This window comes from Acomys russatus, chromosome 24 (assembly GCF_903995435.1).
Source record: "Acomys russatus chromosome 24, mAcoRus1.1, whole genome shotgun sequence".
NCBI classification, from domain to species: domain Eukaryota; kingdom Metazoa; phylum Chordata; class Mammalia; order Rodentia; family Muridae; genus Acomys; species Acomys russatus.
The window spans coordinates 57,162,534-57,183,646 of record NC_067160.1 but is presented as its reverse complement, the minus strand read 5'-3'; the positions used below and the strand labels follow the sequence as shown (position 1 = coordinate 57,183,646).

The following is a 21,113-nucleotide window of genomic DNA, read 5'->3' as shown; positions in this document are numbered from 1 at the left end:
TGCCACCATGCCTGGCTGATTCCAAAATTTTAAACATGTATTTATTTATCTATTTGTGTGGGGGTGCACATGAGTATGGAGGTCTGCTTACTGGTAGGGACTGGTTTTTCCTCCCACCACGTAGGTACTGGGATCAAACACAAGCCATCAGGTTTGGAATCGGCATCTTTAACTGCGGAGCCATCTTGCCAACCCAGGGCTCTAAAATGTAACAGCTTCCTCCTGATGGCTGGTTAGCTCTGCTTTCATCCCAGGACTAATAAACTCCAGCTGCTCACCCAGAGAGTGGTCTTGTTCTTGCCTCCCCTACCACAGGTCCCTGCACGGGCATCTTCCATCAGGTCAGCAGCCCAGTGGACATCTACCCCAGCACCCACCCCAGCAAGCAGAGTGCTAGCATACACTGCCAGCAGGCTCAGACCCAAACAATACGGTCCTGTAATGGAGCGGGATGGTCTGTACAGAGGAGCCTCCTAATGTCTCTGGGTCCCCATCTTAGGGATTTTTAGCATATTATTACATTACTGTATTCTCTGTCCATGAGACCCTCGAGCCTGAAAGCCCTCAATGTGGAGAGCTCCTTAGAATAGAGCCTCCCCTAGCTCCAGTCCAGCCCCAGCTCCTGAGGACTTCTGTGTGGCTTACCGATGGCACTGAGAGCATGCTGGAGCTCTAGAGCAAAGGCAGTTAGGGGCACATCCTCAGACACAGGCATGGCTGCCACCGTGGACAAGTTGCCAGGTGGGTTCCCCAAGTCCCATTTGCTGCTTGCTGTGTAAAGTCCAAGCTGGTGACCTGTAGGCAGAGAACCAGGAATCAACTTGGGAGGGCTGGGCCACCAGCAAAACAGCTTCCATGGTACAGGTGCCACCCAGTAGGACAAGGGTCTGCTTTCAGTCTCACAATGACTAAAGCAGGCCTTTTATCAACACCCAAACTGCTGTTGGCACTTCAATTTATCTTGACCTTCCACAGCTTGGGAATTCAAGGAGCAAGATACGTTGGAAAACACTGTGCCAGACAAGAGCACACTCCCCACCCCCACCCGCCTCACTAGTAGCAGAGGCTAGCCCCAGATCCACCCGTCCTGACACTATTCCTACCACCACACCCAGAGCGACAGTTAGCTCGGAAGAGAACAAACAGGCCTTTATCATCTCTTATCCATATGGGATTTTCAAGCCCAAAGGAAGAAGAGACTAGATAGGGAAGGGCATTGTGGGGCAGGGGTGTCCTGAGGTGACTGTAGGAGACACTGAGGCAGCACAGCCTCCCTGAGACCATGCCATCCAGGGTCTCATCGTGCTTCACCTAGAACCCGGAGAGCCTGGACCTCCTCCCGGGCCCTCCTCAGCTGCAGGGACGAGAGGCCACTCAACCAACACAAGTGCGAGACCAAAGACTTTCTCATTTTTGCAAAAGATCCTGTTACATTTTCCTCCTCCTGGAGTGCGTCCCCTCCCCTGCTTCCCTGATGGCGGTAAGCTCATCTCATGACACCTGGCAGGCATGTGCCCACTTGACCAGGGTTTCCTGTGGCACCGTCATGCTATGGACTCCCTGGCCACTAGTGGCCCACCTCCTCTGCAATGTCCTTCTCACGCCCGACCGTCCCCTTTACTCTGACACAGACCCATCTTCAGGCCTGGGCCGCCTGTCTCCCTTAAAGGCACTTTCCAAATGCCTGGCTGCTTCTCTGTTCCTCACCCCGGGACAGGTCCCAGAAACTATCAGACACATGAGTCCAAATGGTTGGACGTGTGTCTGCACAGACTTGACTTGGAGGTCCAGGTGGAGCTCCGTGGCTATGTGGAGCCCCATTCAGTGACCTGCAGGCAGAGAGCCAGGAATCAACTTGTGAAGCTGGGCCACAGCCAAGACAGCCTCCATGTTCCCAGATGACACGGGACACAGGACAGTGAGAGAGAACTTTTAGGAAGAGCTTGCCATTCCAAGCAAACTGAGAACAGGGAGAGAGGGTGAGAGATGAGGAGCCACGCTCAGGGGATGACGACAGGCAGAAGCAAGTCTGCATTAAGAGGATACATGTGCCTCTCACACACACTACATGCACAGAATACATAGGTAATACATACACCCTCCAGCATCACACCTATACCACGCATACATTACACACACTTCATATCTCGCACACATCATCCATATGCCACACACACATACAAAACTCATTACATAGCACCTAGGCACCATGCATATACCATACACATAACTCATACATGTACCTTACATGTACCGTGTGTGCGCCACATCTTACACACATACATAAAAATATTCACTACAGCATTATTTGAAAGCGTTGAGAAGGCCAGGGATAGTGGTGCCTGCCTTAATCACAGAACTTGGGAGGCAGAGACAGGAGGATCTTTGAGGGTTTGAGGCCAGCCTGGTCTACAGAATGAGCTCCAGGCCAGCCAGGGACACATGAGAGGTACCCGGTCTCAAAAAACAAAACAGAACAATATAAACAAAAAACAAAAAAAATAAGCTAAGCAGTGGGGATACATTGTCTATAATCCCAGCACTTGGGAGACAGAGACAGATTTCTGAGTTCTAGGCTAGCCTGGTCTACAGAGTGAATTCTAGGAAAGCTAAGGCTACACAGAGAAATTCTCTTCTTCATTGCTGGTGGGAGTGTGAACAGCTACTTTGAAAATCAATATGGCAGTTTCTCAGAAAGTCAGGAATTGAGCTGCCTCAAGATCCAGCCAGCTATACCACTCCTGGGCATATACCCAAAGGATGCTCCACCCCACCACAAGGACACTTGCTCAACTGTCTTCACAGCTGCTTTATTCATAATAGTCAGAAACTGGAAACAACCTAGATGTTCCTCAACAGAAGAATGGGTAAAGAAAATGTGGTACATGTACACAATGGAGCATTACTCAGCTGTTAAAGAAAATAACATCATGAAATTTGGAGGCAAATGGGTGGAACTAGGAAAAACAAAAAACAAACAAACAAACAAAAAAAACCCACCCTGAGTGAGGTAACCCAGGCCCAGAAAGACAAACATGGTGTGTATTCACTTAACCATGTTACAATCCACAGACCCAGAGCAGCTAAGTAACAAGAGAGATCAGGTGGAGGGAGGATGGAAGGAAAGACAACTAGAATTGGGGTTGGGGGGGGGGGGGTGACCCTAGCTCAGACTCCCTGCACTGGGGGATGTGGAGCCTCAACTGGCTATCTCCTGTAACCAGGCAAGACTTTCAGTGGAGGGACTGGGACACCAAACCCCAGCCACAAAACCTTCAACCCACAATTTGTCCTGCCTACAAGATGTACTGAGGCAGAGGCAGCATGGAAATTGTGGGCATGGCCTATGGGGAGGACCCAGCTGTTTGAGGCTGCAGTGCAGACAGCCTTTCTGAGCTCAGCACTAAACGGAGGACTCTCTCTCCGCCTCTTACTCTCTGCCTGACCTTATCTGGAGCGTGTCATTAGGCCTCTAACCACATCTGACACACAGCCTTTGGCACAGCTCCCTGCTAGCGCTCCCCTCTTTGTGTCTATCGGATAATTGTGTACTGCGTTCCTGTCCATATGATAGCAACATGCTGACAAATGCAAATCAAGCATCCTTAGAATGCCTAGTTCCAACCAATCACGTTCACCTATCCTGGGAGCCCCCTCCCCCCACTCGTCAAGGACTACATAGCCTTTGCTTTCCCCAGTACAGTTGAATATCTCCCTGAAGTGGTTCCCGGAAGTCACTTCCATCATGCTCATGGTCTTCCGAGCCCTGTGCCTCGCCTTCTGCTCCTCTTGCCTTCGTGACCAACAAGCCTCTTCCCACCCCAGGGAAGAGGAGACCCAGAGTGGCCAAGCAATGACTGGTCTAGCTTGATATCCATACCACAAAAGGGAACCCCCTGACACTGCCTGGAGGGCCAGGACCCAGAGGCTGGATAGCTCAGAGACCTAGGACAGAAAATGACTCCTAATGATAATCTGCTATACTCACAGATTGGTGCCTAGCCCAATTGTCATCAGAGAAGCTCCACCCAGAAACTCATGGAAACAGATGCAGAGACCCACAGCCAAAAACACTAAGTGGAGCCTGGGGAATCTTGCAGAAGAGAGAGGGGAAGGATTGTAGGAGCCAAACGGGTCACAAGAAAACACACAGAATCAACTACCCTGGGCCCATAGCGGCTCACAGAGACTGAATGGACACCCAGGTAGCCTGCACGGGTCTGACCTAGGCCCCCTACATATATGTTACAATCGTGTAGCTTGGTCTTCTTGTGGGACTCCTAACCGTGGTAGCAGGGGCTATTTCTAACTCTTTTGCCTGCTTTTGGGACTCCTTTTCTCCTACTGGGTCGCCCTGTCCAGGCTTAACACGAAGAGAGGTGCCTACTCTTACTGCAACTTGGTATGCCATGCTTGGTGGAGAGCCCGGGAGGCCTGCCCTATTCTGAAGGGAAACAGCAGAGCAGTGGATGTGGGGAGGAAGGACTGGGAGGAGATGAGGGAGGGTAAACTGTGGCCAGGATGTAAAGTTAATTAATTAATTAATTAATTAATGAAAAAAGGAACAACAACAGAAAACAAAAGCAAAAGTAAAGCTGGGGAGATGTTTGGTAGTGTGAAAAACAGCTAAATGAATGTCCCTCTTAGCTATCAAAAATTAAAACACATCTTTAGCCTGGTGATGGTGGAACACCCAGCCTGCTCTGCAGGGTTCTAAGACAGCCAGGACTACAGAGAAAGCCTGTGTAGAAAAACTAAAAAGAAAGAAAGAGAAAACATATCTTTATATAATGGTAAGAAAAGCTATTGAGTGAAATAACTATAGTTACTTTATAAAAAATAATTCCAGGGTGAGAATGAGAAGATACAAGCGGCTAACAATTGGGATGTAATCTGAATAAATTAAAATAAAAAATAAAATGAAAATAAGATTCCATTACTAAACAAACATCATAAATCTTTCAAAACCAAAGAACCTATATCTCTTAATAAACAGAAACAAAGATGAACAGACATGGCCGGCCCAGCATGGTCCACTCACTGTGGACTAGACAGCCGGTCTTCTCTGACCAGCTCCCTCAGTGACTGCTCTTTGGCACCACCCCCTGCCCCTCACACAACCCTCAGCCTTAGGAGGTAGCTCTGGAAATATAGCACACAGCCTCTCACTGCTCTGGTCAGAAAGCCTACAATGGGTTGTCTTTGGTGCCTCATTCTCCAGAGTCCCCACAGAGGAATGGAACAAAAGATGGTACAGAGTTCCAGCAATCACAGGACACAGGAAGCACAGGCTGACCAAACTACTAGAGCCTGGACAACAGAGTGAACATTTAAATCACAGTCCACAAAACTAGGGCAGGCCTTGAGCTGTAAATACCAGCACACCGACAACCACAGAAGATTTAAATGAGAATATAATATTCAAAGTTATATACTTATATACTTATTTTATTCAATATATTGTATATATTCCAAATTTCCAATACACTGAATTACCAGTGTTTGTTTGTTTGTTTGTTTGTTTGTTTGAGACAGGGACACTCTGAGACAGAGAACATTTGTAACATTTTCTCTGTGTAGCCCTGGCTGTCTTGGTGCTCCCTGGCTGGCCTCAAACTCAGAGATCTGTCTGTCTCTGCCTCCTGATTGCTGGGAATAAAGGCGTGAGCTCCTAGAGCAAGGAGTCTGAATTTCAGTGAGAAAAGTGAGAGAAAACAAGAGCCCAGAGGTTGGGGTTATTTGCTAAGAACAAGGAAATAAACCAACCGTGAAATCACAAACATTTCTGAAACAAACAGAAACAGAAAACCTTAGCAAAACAAAGACAAGCCAAAATAAAAAGTTCTCTGAGGCCAGGAGTGATAGTGGCATAAACCTGTCATCCTAGCAGGGGAGTCATGGTCAAAAGATTAGAGCAAGCAGATGGCAAATTCTAGGTCAGTCTGGGCTATATAATGAGTCTGAGGCCAGCCTGGGATACACAGCAAGATCTCAAAATAATAATAACCAAAAAAAAAAAAATTAAACCACTTTGTATAGGCTAAACAGGAGAATCAAGGTGACTGGAAAGAGCAAGTGATATTGAGGACAGTAACAATTCTATTTGGACATCATAGAGACAAAAAGATAAAAAAGGGAACAGTGCCCCAGATACCTTTGGGACAATAACAAAAGGCCCAGCATTTGTGACATTTTGTTTTTACAAGAAAAGAAAGACTACAAGGTTGAAAGAAGATGTAAAGAAAGAAAAGTGAGCAATTTTCCCAAATTTGCTAAAAGATATAAATCTACAGAATAAAGCAAAACTAACCCCAAAAGGCAGCAGTCCAAAGATCTCCAAATTTCTGAACAGTAAAGCTAAGAACAATTTAAAGGCAGGTCAAGTGTCATGTGTGTGAAATCACAGAAGCCAGGATGCTTTGGGGAGCTGATTTTCTCAGATTTGGGAGCATTTCCAGATCACTGGTTAAACATGCCTACCTGAAAGCGGCAAAGGTCCCTACATACAGAACTTCCGAATGCTGACATGACACTCAAAAAGTTTTGGATTTTGGAGTGCAGATTTTTCAAGGCAAATGTTTGGTTCTCAAGGCATGCAGAAGTAATGGTTAAGACATACCTCAAGGCTGGGTGTGGTGGTGCATGCCTTTAATCCCAGCACTTGGGAGGTTGAGGCAGGAGGATCACTGAGGCCAGCCTGGTCTACAGAGTGAGTTCAGAATAGCCAAGGCTACACAGAAACCCTGTCTTAAAAAAAAAAAAAAAAAAAAAAAAAAAAGACACATCTCAAGGGCTTGCAAGATGGCTCTGCGGTGAAAAGCACTAGCCACTATTCCAGAGGACCCAGATTCAATTACCAGCGCCCATATGGTGGCTCACAACTGTTTGTAACTCCAGCTCCAGAGGATCTGACCCCCTCTTCTGGCCTGTAAGGGCTCTGTATACAGTAGTGCATAGACATACTTGTAAGCAAAACATTCAGATACACAAAATAAAAATAAACACATCTTTTTTAAAAGGTTTATTTTTTATTATGCATACAGTATTTTGCCTGCATGTACACCTGCAGGCCAGAAGAGGGCACCAGATCTCATTATGGATGGTTGTGAGTCACCACGTGGTCGCTGGGAATTGAACTCAGGACCTCTGGAAGGCGAGGTGGTGCTCTTAACCTCTGAGCCATCTCTCCAGCCCATAAACAAATCTTTAGAAACCAAGCAACAACAATAAAACCCACAACACATCAAGAGAAGGTCACAGAACAATGTGACCTGAACAGTCAGTTAATAAGGTACTTATTCCACTTACAATGAAAAATCATTGCTATTAATGGATGAGGATAAGAATAAAATACTCTACTCCCTGGAGTGACCACAGAAACCATCCAACAAAGAGAGTACAGAAATCAGAATAAAAACCAGGATACTTAAAAATGGTTAAGTAACCAAAAATAGAAATAATATTGGAAGAAAATGAAAAATAAGAGACTAGACATAGAGCCGGGTGTGGTGGCGCATGCCTTTAATCCCAGCACTTGGGAGGCAGAGGCAGGCAGATCGCTGTGAGTTCGAGGCCAGCCTGGTCTACAAAGTGAGTCCAAGATGGCCACGGCTACACAGAAAAACCCTGTCTCGAAAAACCAAAAAAAAAAAAAAAAAAAAGAGAGAGAGAGAGAAAGTAGACATAAATCCTAACAGAGTATTTAGTTGGATGTAAGTGGTCTAAATAGTTGAAGTAAAAGGCAAAGACTGTAGAGGAGCTCACTACAAACTAGGCTTCACTATGTTTCCTTTAAGGAACTTATTCCAAGCAGCTGGGCGTGGTGGCGCACGCCTTTAATCCCAGTGCTCCAGGCAAGTGGACCTCTGTGAGCTTGAGGCCAGCCTGGTCTACAAAGCTAGTCCAGGACAGCCAGGACTACAAGAGAAACCCTGTCTGGAAAAACAAAAAACCCAGCCAAGGCTACACAGAGAAACCCTGTTTCAAAAAACAAAACAAAAACAAACAAACACAAAAAAGAAAGAAACTTATTTCAAACCTAACATTCAGACTGGCTGAAAGCAAAGTAAGAGAGAAATAGTATGATTGAGCAGTATGGGTATCATCTAAAATCCATGTCCACTCAGAACTTCAGAATATGACCTCATATGGAAATAGAACCTTACAGATTGATGAAGGTAGGCTGAATTCGTTCTGTATCGCACACTGCAAGCACAGACAGCTAAACATAATACTTAAAATATTAGGTGTGAGCCAGTGACCAGGTGTCCTGAGAGTAAAGGGTTAAATAGCGTGTTTACCCATGAACTTGTCCTTTCAATGAACACTCAGCACTGTACCCCGGTCTCAGTTACGGAAACAGAAGAGGGACAGCCCACAAATGAGCCAGCCTGAGAGAAGATAAGCAGAAGGTGGGGAGGCCAAGGGGCATGCACAGAAATGCAGACTGCTAACAGAGGCAGGGAACCTGGAGGGGGAGGCAGGAGACAGCCATGGGCACGGTGTGCACAGAGCCATGAGGAACCAAGGAGCAACGTCAGAGCGCCCGCGTATGTGGGAATCAGGGAAAGAAGGCAGCCCTGGGACACAGAGCAACCGGTGGCTCTGAAATCATGGACATCCTTAGAGCTTTAGTCCCTGATGCCCTACGGCTATGTCACCATCTTTGTGCCCTTAGCACGTGACAGACAACAGCAGCCTCTGACTATTCTACTCTTCCAGTCCTCTTCCTAATCAGCTGACAAAAATAGAAGGCGGCTATGGCACATTTCTTTTCACAAGTAGTTGAGCTCCCCTACATGCTGCCTACACACTGTCAAAATCTGAGCCCTCCTTCCTGGGAGCTGTGTGTGCCAGGAGTTCCCAGTGTCCCACAGCTCCAGCCGTCTGCCTGCCTGGCCTCTGCAGCTACCTTCTTCTATCCCTGCCAGGGGGAAGGGTGGGGCAGTGGGTGGGCTGAGGAAGCTCTCCAAGACTGGAGCTGAGACTCACCTGTTGCCGACCCCTGCTGGAGGCTGCCTAAGATCTTCTCACCCAGGAGATGAATCAGCCGGGTGACAACCTTGGAATAGAGAAAGAAGGAAAATCCCAAACCACGTCTTTATGGTGAAATGCGGGGAACTGAAATGGCACAATGATATTAAACAGCGCGCTGGACTTGCTTTTTCAAAACTGTCAGTGTCTGGAAATCAACACAGGCTACACAATTCTCCAGTAGCCAGATGAGGCAGTGTTAATAGGAGATCTGAGAGAAGGGCCGCTGGACATGCCTACTGGGATGGTCCTGTTTACACCGATGTAGTAAGACTCATCTCAGCTGTGGGCAGGAGTGAGATGAGCAGCATCACACGCGCCCTCCTTGCTCACCATTTTTGATTATGAATAGAATAGGACAAATGTGTCCTCTCACTCCTGCCCCTACGGTTTCCATACGATGAGGGACAGTAATGTGGGACTGTGAGCAAAATAAAACGTTTTGCCTTTGAGTTTCTTTTGTCAGGGTATTTTTTTTTTTTATGTATATGAGTGCTCTATTTGCATGTACACCTGCCTGCCAAAAGTGGGATGGTAGTGAGCTACTACGTGGTTGCTGGGACTTGAACTCAATACCTCTGGAAGAACAGAGAGTGCTCTTAACCACTGAGCCATCTCTCCAGCCCCTAGTCAAGTATTTTAACCTAACAAAAGGAAAAGAACTGAAGTGGCCAGGAAAAAGGACTTGGCTTGGGGAGGGGGGAGAGGGGGAAATGAGGTTGTTGCTTAGTCCAGGGGTGACAGTAAAGAAATAGAAACACCAAAGATGTAAAAAGTGCACATCCTGTGACCTTGAGCTCCAACCCCCTGTGACCTTGAGCTCCAGGTTTCACGTTCACTCCAGGTAGCAAATGACCCAAGGAGCCCACCCATGACCCCCAGGCATGGCAAAGACAGCTGACAAGGCCACCACGCAGGCACATTAAAGCTAATTTTTGAAAGATTATTCTTATGTCAAGTGGCACAGCTTCAAAATAGGCCAGTAAGTCCACAAAAAGCTATCTGGCATCACAGAAACCCGAGAAAGCACAAACTCCCACCACTGTGATGTACCCATGAGAACTAGTGTAAGCAACTGCCTGGGTGCCAGCTAGCACTCTAGGCTCAGGGACCACATCTTACAGGGCTGTGCTCTTCACTTTGTAGTCTGCAGTTCCCAAAACACACATCTATCTTGCGACCTAGCAACTAAACAAGGGAAATAAATCTGTTGATAATGACATTTGTCAAAAATGTGCTCAGTAGCCGGGCGTGGTGGCGCACGCCTTTAATCCCAGCACTCGGGAGGCAGAGGCAGGTGGATCGCTGTGAGTTCAAGGCCGGCCTGGTCTACAAAGTGAGTCCAGGATGGCCAAGGCTACACAGAGAAACCCTGTCTCGAAAAAACAAAAAGAAAAAAAATGTGCTCAGCAGACAGGTAGTGGTGGTGCACACCTTTAGTCCCAACACTCAGGAAGCATAGAAAGGCAGATCTCTGTGAGTTCAAGGCCAGCCTGGTCTACAAAGTGAGTCCAGGATGGCCAAGGCTACACAGAGAAACCCTGTCTCGAAAAAACAAAACAAAACAAAACAAAAAAGTGCTCAGCAGACAGGTAGTGGTGGTGCATACCTTTAGTCCCAACACTCAGGAGGCATAGAAAGGCAGATCTCTGTGAGTTCAAGGCCAGCCTGGTCTACAGAGTCCAGGACAGCCAGGGCTACACAGAGAAACCCTGTGGGAGGACGGGGCACTGGCTGCTCTTCCAAAGGATCCTGGTTCCATTCCCAGAACCCACATGGCAGCTGGTGGCTGTCTGTAACTCCAGTTCCAGGGGATCTGACAACTTCACACACACATACAAGCAGGCAGAACACCAATGTACTTAAAATAAAGAAATAAATATTAAAAAAAAAAAAAAAAAAAAAAAAAGGTGATGTGGCCATGGTGGCGCACACCTTTAATCCCAGCACTCGGGAGGCAGAGGCAGGCAGATCATTGTTGAGTTCCAAGCCAGCCTGGTCTACAAAGTGAGTCCAGGACAGCCAAGGCTACACAGAGACAACCTGTCTTGAAAAACAAAAACAATCAACAACAAAAACAAAAAAAAGGGATGTGTTCAGCAGCCTCTTAAACCCAATAGTCCCCAAATAGAAGTCATGCCAACATCCACCAACTGGAGAAAAGACAAATGGACTGAGGTGCACAGTGGGATACTGCTGGACCACTGACAAAAAACACATTTTATACTGGTTTATTCATATAAAATTAATATGTAACAAGGCCTGGGTTTCATCCCTAGTACCACAATAAAGAAAGAAGAAAGAAAGAAAGAAAGAAAGAGGAAGGAGGAGAAGAGAAAGACAGCATAAATAGACACTGGAAAGTAGTTTTAGGACTAAGGGCATGTGGGCTGGAGAGATGGCTCAAGGGTTAAAAGCCCTGGCTGCTCTTCCAGAGGTCCTGAGTTCAATTCCCAGCAACCACATGGTGGCTCACAACTGTCTATAATGTGATGTCTTCTTCTGGTGTGCAGGTGTGCATGCACACAGAGCACTGTATACATAATAAATTAAAGAGAAAAAAAAAAGACTAAGGGCAGACTGCTGCGTGGGAGCAGCCCCTCGGGGTTAGCTGGGGGTTCAGGTCTGTGGTAACCTTGTCACTCACATGAGGGGTGGACAACCAGGGAAGGCAGCTGACCCTAAGTATTCCTCCTCCACCAACCCCTGGCTACTACCAATGCTCTCTTCAAGCTGCAGTCCTAAGCTGTAGGCACAGTGTAGACATTCCCTCCTTTATAAAGCCTTCCACCTTGGAGAGACATCCTGGCCTCGTACGGAAGCATATATAAACAGTAAGGTCTGCTGAACAGCATCCTCAGACCAGCAGGGCTGCCTGACGGAGGCTCATCTCATCTCACTGTCCAACCTTTTTGAGCCTGCCTGCAGGCTGTGCAGTTGCTTCAGGTTCCCTGTTTTCTGAGCTGGCACGGTGCTGGGCTGGGCTTTCGGTGATGCAGCTGTCTTTGGGTCACATCTGCACCTTAAGTGACAGTAAGGAGCCCCAGCAAAAATCCCTGGTGGATCAAGTTGCACTTTGGGTGACACCAGTCATCCTTTACTTTGGTCTGCCATCAGTGCCACATCTAGGGGAAGTTTGGTTTTTGTTCATGTTTCCCCAGGAATATTGTCACACAACAGTAAGTAAAAGAGCCCCTCCCTGCCTGAGGGCATGACCTCATGTGTCCCAAGTTCCCACTGTGCACACTTGCCTAAGTCCTCCCCTGGGCCAGAAGGGCAGCTATGCCCTGTGTGCCCTTACCTGTGGGTACCTGCGCTTGATGGACGTCAGAGCTCCTGCTGGCAGCTTGGCCAGTTCTGAGTCCCGAACGGCATGCACTGTGGTTGCTCTGGCCTGGTGGGTTAGTGTCTCCACCTAAGGAAGAAGAGCCAAACTCTGGGGTCTCACATATCAGTCCAGGTTCTAGGGGGGCCAGACTGACCACGCCTGGAGCCCAGTGTATGTGCAGGTCAGGTGGACACAGGCTGCCTTAGAGTTTCTATTGCTGTGATGAAATACAATGACCAAAAGCAGCCTGGGGAGGGAAGGGGCGATCAGCCACCGTAGAGGAGGCCAGGCAGGGCCTAAGCGAAGCCGGCAGGGATGCTGTTTACTGGCTTGCTCCTCGGCTGCTCAGCCTGCTTTCTGAAACCACCCACAGGAAAATGGAGCCCTCCTACACCAGTCATCAAGCAAGAAAATGCCCCATAATGTGTGTGGGGGTGTGGGGAATATTTTCTCAACTGAAGTTCCCTCTTCTAAAATGACTCTAGCTTGGGTCAAGTTGACGTAAAAGTAGCTGGAACAGCAGCCTATAGGAGCTGTGTGCTCAGGAAGCAAGAAAAAGAACAAAATGACCTTACCAAGCCTTTACGCTGCATGAAGCTAGTGGACTGTCGCATGTGACTACTGTCCAAAGCCCTAGGACACTCCAGGCATCCTAGTAACCCTGACAGTTCTCAGACACAGGCATGGGCTGCCACAGGGAACTCTGAACACTCTTCAGATTGAGATGCCACTAAAGAAGACGCCATCATAGGGGCCCAAATCAGATGTGTCCCTCCGAGCCTGAGGGAGTCCCGGGACATGGAGGCACCTGTTCCAGCATCTGGCCAGCTGTGAAAGCTTCCAAGGAGGACTTTGCGACTGGACTCACAGGCTGCACACAGCATGGCTACCCAATGGGTAATCCCAAACTCTGACATTAAGACCCACTGTGAGGCAGAGCTCAGGGAGGCAGGGTGGGAGCAACGCTGGAATGGAGGCTGCACAGGAGGGCCGTGGCCATTAGCACGTGCTCGCCAACATCAGGAGGCCTCCCTAAGACCCTGCTATCCCCTACACTGCCCAAAATACTGGTTTAAAGCTTCCTGGGTTGTACAGGAAAGCGGGCTGAGCAAGCTGTGAGAACCGAGCCAGCAAACAGCGCTGTTCCAAGCCTCTGCTTCAGGTCCTGCCCTGACTTTCCTCAGCGATGGGCTATCAGTGGGAAGGTAAGTGAAATAATCCCTTTCCCCCACAAGATGCTTTTGATCAGGATGACGTACGACAGCAACAGGAAGACACTGGACCACACCGTGAGACACTATCTCAAAGAAGAAGAAGGGCAGGGGGTGGGGGGCAGTGTGAGCTGGGGGATGGGGTGAGCGTGAGGTGGGGGGAGGCAGAGTGAGCAGGATGTGGTGGGGTTACAACAGCTAATCAGACCAGACCTTAGGATACAACGAATTAGAAAAATATAGTCCTTTAGGTAACTTTTGTTTGTAAAGTACAGTTATTTTTTTTTTACAAATATCTGTGCTTGGGCTAAAGAAATGCCTCCATGGTTAGGAGAGCCAGCTGCAGCACGAGTTCTAGGACAGCCCAGGCTGGATTGTAAATCCCTGTCTTCAAACAAACAACAAGCTGGGTGGTGGCAGCTCACGCCTGTAATTCCCAGCACTCAGGAGGCAGAGGCAGGTGGATCTCTGAGTTGAGGCCAACATAGTCCATAAAGTGAGTCCAGGACAGTCAAGGTTACATAGAGAAACCCTGTCTCAAAAAAACAAACAGAAATCACCCTCACCAAATAAATAAATAAATAAATAAAAGAACACTAGCTGCTGCTCTTCCAAAGGACCTAGGTTCAATTCCCAGCACCAAGAAAATGGCTCACAATTATTTACAACTCTAGTACTGAGAGATTTGATACCTTCTTTTTAAATCTTTTTTTTTTTCTTTTTTAACTAGCCCAGGCTGGCCTAGAACTCACGGAGATGCACCTGCCTCAGCATTCTGAGTGCTGGGATTACGGGCATATGCTACCACTCTGGCCTCTCTGGGCACCAGCCACCCAGATATACCTGCAGGCAAAACACTTATGTATATTAAAATAGATACAGATTTTCTACTTTAGAAGTCTATAATCCAAACTCAGGAAGCCAAGGCAAAAAGACCAGCACAGGTCCAAGGCTAGCTCAAAACCCATGATGAGTTCCAAGCCTGCCAGGGCTAGAGTAAGACCCTGTCTCAAGGGAGAAACAAACAAACAGAAACCAAAACAGCAGAAGGCAGAAGTACAGGCTCTACAAGACCAACACTATAACATTCAGGGGCTGGTCAGTACCAGCTTAGGACACAGAAGCCTGCCTCCATGGGCAGCACTGGGAAGCCAGGGTGGGCTGCTAGCTACCCTCAGTCCACAAGGCCTTCAGCATCGGTTGTGTGCAAATAAGCAGCCAGAAACCAGAGACCAGAATCTAGAATTCCCATAAGGCTAAGACAGGGACAGCTGGGGGGTGGGAGGACGTGGAGGGAGACATGGGGGGGGCATCCTTCTGCGGGCCACTCGGGCTTCCTCCTCCTCTTCAGGTAGCCAGAGAAGCGGGTTCCAGAGTGTCATGAAAAGCAAAGAGGGTAGCTGGCACCTACCACACCAACAAGGTCTCCTCGGCCATATTCCCCTGCCAGGCGCTTTTTCCCATCATCCTTCCTGATCACAGAGCGCAGCCGGCCACTGAGGACAATGTAGGTGCAGTCAGACTTGTCCCCTTGCCTGCAGAGACACAAAGGTGCTCAGGTCGGCAGTCTAAGCTGCTCCCAGAACCGGCTTCACAACAGCCAAGCCGACCCCAGGATGCAACAAAGTAAGACTATAGACTTCTTGGTAATTGGTTGGTTTGAATTGGTTGGTTTGTGAAGTACAGTTGCTTTGCCAGGCTATGGTGGCACACCATCTAATCCCTGCACTCAGGACACAGAGGCAGGTGAATGCCTACGAGTTAGAGGCCAGCCTGGTCTACATAGTGAATTCTTGGCCAGCCAAGGCTACATAGTGAGTCTCTGTCTCAAATAAGTAAGCAAATAAATAAATAATAGTAAGTGCAATTGCTTTTCACTTGGAAATATTTGTGCTAACACATGTGGGTTTATTATTAGTATTCTAACTTTTTCTTAGCTTAAAATTTAAGCATCAAAAAAAAAAAAATTGACAGCTATAATCCAGGTTTGTCTGTGACCTAAGCAGAAATGAGGCCAGCAAAGGCATCCCAGCCAGGGTCAGAGGGAAAGACCCAAGAACAGTTAGCACAGCAGCCCCTTACAAAAGCCACCTCAAACAACTCGCAGGTCTTTTGATAGGGTGGTGTGGGTTTATGTGTATGCATATGGAAAGATGACTATTAAAAATGCATTTATGTTGCCAGCGTGGTGGCGCACGCCTTTAATCCCAGCACTTGGGAGGCAGAGGCAGGTGGATCACTGGGAGTTCGAGTCCAGCCTGGTCTACAAAGGGAGTCCAGGGCAGCCAGGCCTACACAGAGAAACCCTGTCTCGAAGAGTGAGAAAAAAAAAAAAGCATTTGTGTCCGTGTCCATGCATAGAACCCAGGATGGTGTCAAAGTATGCTCCCATGGGTGCCAGGCCTCGGGGAGTGGATAAGGAAACTCACCCTCTTCGCTGTACGATCTTCGTGGCATGGAGCTTGGTCTACTAGGAAAGCCACTATATATCAATAGGGAAGTCCAGCGCTGTAGACACCTGCGGGTCTGCTCGGTGCACACCTTTGGGCCTCTCCATATATACTGTCTACCTGTGGGTTTCTCTGTACACTGTGCATCTGTGAGCCTCACCTGTATATGGCACGTCCAGCCTCTACCTCCATCCAATCCAGAGCGAAATCAATCTGCCGCACAAAGGACGACATCCTCTTCACAACCGTGTGTGCCACGCCCAGGACAATATCTGGCCGTTCCCTCATGATCCTGTCAGACAAGCACAGGTCACTTCCATTCCCACGAGGCCTCCTCTGGCCTCCCCACCTTACGTCCAACCCTACTAGGCCACAGAGTCACAGCGTTTGAAACCAGGCAGCCTTCTACCCCACGGACCACAGGACTCCTGAGTTTACTTTGAGGGAAGGACACTGAGGGCTGAGGCAGGATGGTGCCAAGGCAGCCTTCTGCTGTCAGCTGCACAGTGCCTAGGGTTCTGAGCCAAGAACAGTGTCATCTCTGCAGTGACTGTGTGGACAGACTAGGGGAGGCAAGGAAACAGCAAGCACATCATGGAAGGCCCAGGACTGGGGCTGCCCAGCCTGTGGGCTATTTAGAGACACTAGGCAGAGAAGGACCAAGGCTGAGGGACTCCAGGTCTCAGCCAAGTAACAGGAGATGGAGCCGCCGGCCTGTTAGCAACAGGAGCATGGATCGTCGCCTCATACGTTAGGTAATGACCCCATCCCAGGGCAGTAAACACTACATGATGACAGCGGCGGAGGAGCTGACTGGGTAAGACTGGATGACAATCCCCATGATGTCTGCTGGACTAGGTCTGCAGAGTGAGAAGTGCCCGCGTCAGCCGCTTGTATGCACATATAACCACATACATGCAGGCAGGGACATTCAAAGGCACGCACACACAGAGATATACAGGGACAAGGACATGTAACACATGCACATACAGACAAAAGCACATGAACAAGGTCACATAAGTCAAAATTAACAGGTCACAAAAAAGGCACGTACATATATAAGCAAGGATGTCCACATATGCGCACGCACACCAGACAGCATAGACAAGGATGACAAGGATATGCAGACACATATGTACAAAAAGGCGCACAGGGAAATATGACTAAGGACACAGAGAGAAACACAGACGTGCATACATAGACAGTAACATATGGACATGACTGAACACTCAGACGAGGACATGTACTGACTATACAGACATCCTACACAGACTTGGAGGATCAAACACACATACGTGCATGGACACAGAAGGATCAGGCTATGCCAAGTCAAAGGAACAAAGAGGAAGAAAGCAGGGTCGCTGGGCGCGATGGTACACGCCTTTAATCCCAGCACTTGGGAGGCAGAGGCAGGTGGATCTCTATGAGTTCAAACTCAGCCTGGTATACAAAGGGAGTCTAGGATGGCCTAAGCTACACAGAGAAACCTTGTCTTGAAAAAAAAAAAAAAAAAAAAAGCAAGCAAGCAAGCAGGCCATGGGATCCTGAAAAGCACATGAGGCAATTCCTGATTATCCTCCTGACTGTCCTCTTGAGCTTTCCCTCGGTACAGACGGGCAAGGCAGGGGCAGGGGACAGCAGACAGAGAGCACACTCTGTATCTCTGAGAAGACCCATGCAGCTCAAATCCCGGGGCCCCTGGCTAGCAGAGGGATCCAGGCACAGTTTGGCCCGTTTGGGTATGTCTTCCATCTGTAAAATGAGGTCCTCTCACCCTCAGTGTACTGAAAATATCTGAGGACACAGCATCAGGGTACCAGGTCAGAGGCATCCAGGCAGGTCCCAGGAGAGAAGGCACATCCGGAGGAGGCTTTCCTTTCCTGGCCTACTACTGTTTTGAAGGCACCTTGGGTGAAACCTGGTGTCTAAGCTGCTGTGTTTCCACTGCCTTCTGGCCCCTGACCTACCTTCTCTGTCTGAGCACCTACCCAACTTTCAGGCAGGAGAGCTACAAGGTCATAGCAGACGTCAGGCATGGATCAAGAGGCCGTCCAGCAATATGGATAGAGAGGTGGCTGCGGCATGAGAGGGGAGGCAGCGCGACAGAAAAAAATGATAATTCTTTTTTTTTTTTTTGGCTTTGATTTTTCAAGACAGGGTTTCTCTATATAGCCTTGGCTGTCCTGGACTCGCTTTGTAGACCAGGCTGGCCTCGAGCTCACAGTGATCTGCCTGCCTCTGCCTCCTGAGTGCTGGGATTAAAGGTGTGCACCACCACCACCCAGCTGATAATTCTTAATCATGTACTCTGGGACTCACAGGGACAAGCAGGAAGGCCAGCAGAGGCTGCAGCCTGCAGCCTCTCAGACAAGCTGAAGAGGGTATCACTGGGGCTGAAGGACACATTTGATGGACAGACAGATACAAGTTTCTGGTTCCACAGCTACATAACAGCCTATACTGAGTGGTGGTGGTGCGTTCCTTTAATTCCAGCAGAGGCAGGAAGATCACTGTGAGTTCGAGGCCAGCCTGGTCTACAAAGTGAGTCCAGGACAGCCAAGGCTACACAGAGAAACCCTGTCTTGGAAAACCAAAACAACAACAACAAACAACAAAAAAAAAACCAACTATACTAACTTAAGGAAGGAGAGTGAGCAGGCCACTCCATGACTGCCATCCTGTCTCCCACCCAGACCTGGTCTACTGTGAGCAGGCTGATGGGCTATGAGCCCAGACTGTAAGGCCAGCTGTTCTCCCAGTATGTGTGGCCACAGAATGTCCTGACAGAGATAGGACCAGGCCAGAGTCAGACATCAATAGAGAAAGTAGCACAAGCTGAGTGGAAGCTCTCGGAGCAAATGACTGCGCCTGTGTATCGGTACCAATGTACACCACCTAGCTAAAGAGCTAAAGAGGCAGGTGTGGCCAGCAGCAGGCCTGGCCCTGAGAGGCCGCAGGGTCGGAGGACCCAGGAGGCAGGTGAGCAGAACAGAAAGTGCCTCCAGCATTCAGAATGGCTCAGGAAGGGAACAAGATGACTCACTCATAGAAGTGGGCCTTCGAGATGGACAGAAAGCTGCAGTCTCTGTTGGCTCTGATGGTGAACATTAGCGGCTCGCCAGTGAGCACGGCCAGCTGTCCTACCATTTCCCCAGGATGTGTGAGGAACAGGCAAGTATCCTCCAGGCTGTCAATCTTCTGCTGGTATACATGCAGCAGCCCCGAGACCACAAACAAGATATTGACATCCTGATAAAAACAGAGAAGGCGGCCTTCAAGAAGATGCACATAGCTGGGCGTGGTGGCGCACGCCTTTAATCCCAGCATTCGGGAGGCAGAGGCAGGTGGATCGCTGTGAGTTCGAGGCCAGCCTGGTCTACAAAGTGAGTCCAGGACAGCCAAGGGTACACAGAGAAACCCTGTCTCGAAAAACAAAAAAAGAAAGAAGAAAAAAAAAAAAAAAGAAGATGCACATAACAGGGTCACAGGATGCCCCATGGGCTCAGAACCCAGGGAAGTTTACTGAGTACCACAGAGTCACACCTGGTACGAGCAGCTGGTTCTGTGCCAATTCTAGGTTATATGTAACCTAGCCTTGAGCACATATCCACTGAGAACGTTATGGCAGTCTTGTAGCTTTATTATTTACTTTATTTTTTGTTTGTTTGTTTGTTTTGTTTTTGAGACAGGGTTTCTCTGTCCTGGACTCACTTTGTAGACCAGGCTGGCCTCAAACTCACAGAGATCTACTTGCCTCTGCCTCCAGAGTGTTGGGATTAAAGGCGTGCGCCACCATGCCCGGCTTTTATTATTTGTTTTCTAGTCTCAGATACAGGTGCCTTCCCTCCTCCCACGCCCTTTTACTGCTCTATGTTTTCATGCAGGAGTGAAGGGGCAGCCCATCCCTTTGATGCTCTGTAGAGTGTGATACCTCTGAACCCTTTAGAGTCCAACTTCCACAAAAACATGCAGGACCACATCCCAAATTCTTTGTGGGACTTTCTGTAAATCTTCTCACCCCAACCCTTTAGATCCCAGAAAAGGAGCTAGGGTAGCAGGCACGGCCATGGAGAAGCCCGGTGACTAAGCCCTGAGCTACCCAGACACTAAGACAGTGCCCAGAGCTCCAGCAGGCTGGTAGTTGGACAACGTCCACCACTGTGCCGTCGGCCACACTCCAGCCAGCACAGAGCTGCAGGGCTGGGCAGTTCCCAGGCCGGTCCTTTAAAATTGAGCGTCTTCACTCACCTGATCTCCCTGTTTTGACACTATGGTGCCTGCTGGAACATGAAGAAATGATACCCGGCCATCCAGCAGGGATGGATCCTAAAACAGAACAGATTTCAAGAAGGAACATGAGGAGATGCTTGGGGCCTGAGAGGACGGGACAGAGGCCACGTGGGTGTGGCTCTATCAAACGCTTCCCTAAGGACTGTCCACTAATACGGATGGGACAGCATTCTGCACAAAAGATCAGTGGAATACAGCAGAAAAGGCCGAGATGCAGATTAATATGCTTATGAATTTATACAGGGCAGAGGCGGAATTTAATTTCCGTAAGATTAAAGGTGACCAGCGTAAAGGCAAGACAACAAGCCAGGACACCCTTTTTACTCATTACCAAAGCCAGCCACCTGCCAAGCATAGTGGTATGTATGCTCCTACAAGCCGAACCCGTGGGAGCCCGACGCAGAACATCTTCATCTTTCTCTTCTCCTTTCCTTCTAGAGACACGGGGCGCCCTTTTACAAAGCCAACTTAGATATATCCAACCAGGGTGTCATCTCCCTTTCCAGCTGCAAAGTCTGGCTTCCCGACATGCCACATGAGGTGGGGACAGCCTGCAATCCAGCATGACTGGGGACTGCCAGAACATGGAGGAGCCTGCATGACATGTGCAAAGGCCTAGGAAAAAATCAAAGCATTTCAAGTCACAGCTCTTGGTGACAGTAAAACAAAAGTATTAAGAAAGGTCACTGGCCACCATTAAAAAATGTCAGGAAGGGGCTGGAGAGATGGCTCAGTGTTTAAGAGGATTTGTTGTTCTTGCAGAGGACCTAGGTCCAGTTCTAAGCACCGATATAGAGGTTC

General features: G+C 48.5%; 1 protein-coding gene across 1 annotated transcript in view; it reads right to left on the bottom strand.

Annotated features, from left to right (window-relative positions):
• Positions 1-21,113, bottom strand: part of Pnpla7 (patatin like phospholipase domain containing 7) — a 73,013-nt gene that overhangs the window by 23,376 nt on the left and 28,524 nt on the right. The window contains 7 exon segments of the mRNA XM_051166185.1: positions 646-795; positions 8,992-9,061; positions 12,335-12,448; positions 14,984-15,107; positions 16,183-16,314; positions 19,066-19,271; positions 20,271-20,348. Coding sequence (XP_051022142.1) covers positions 646-795; positions 8,992-9,061; positions 12,335-12,448; positions 14,984-15,107; positions 16,183-16,314; positions 19,066-19,271; positions 20,271-20,348 — 874 coding nt within the window.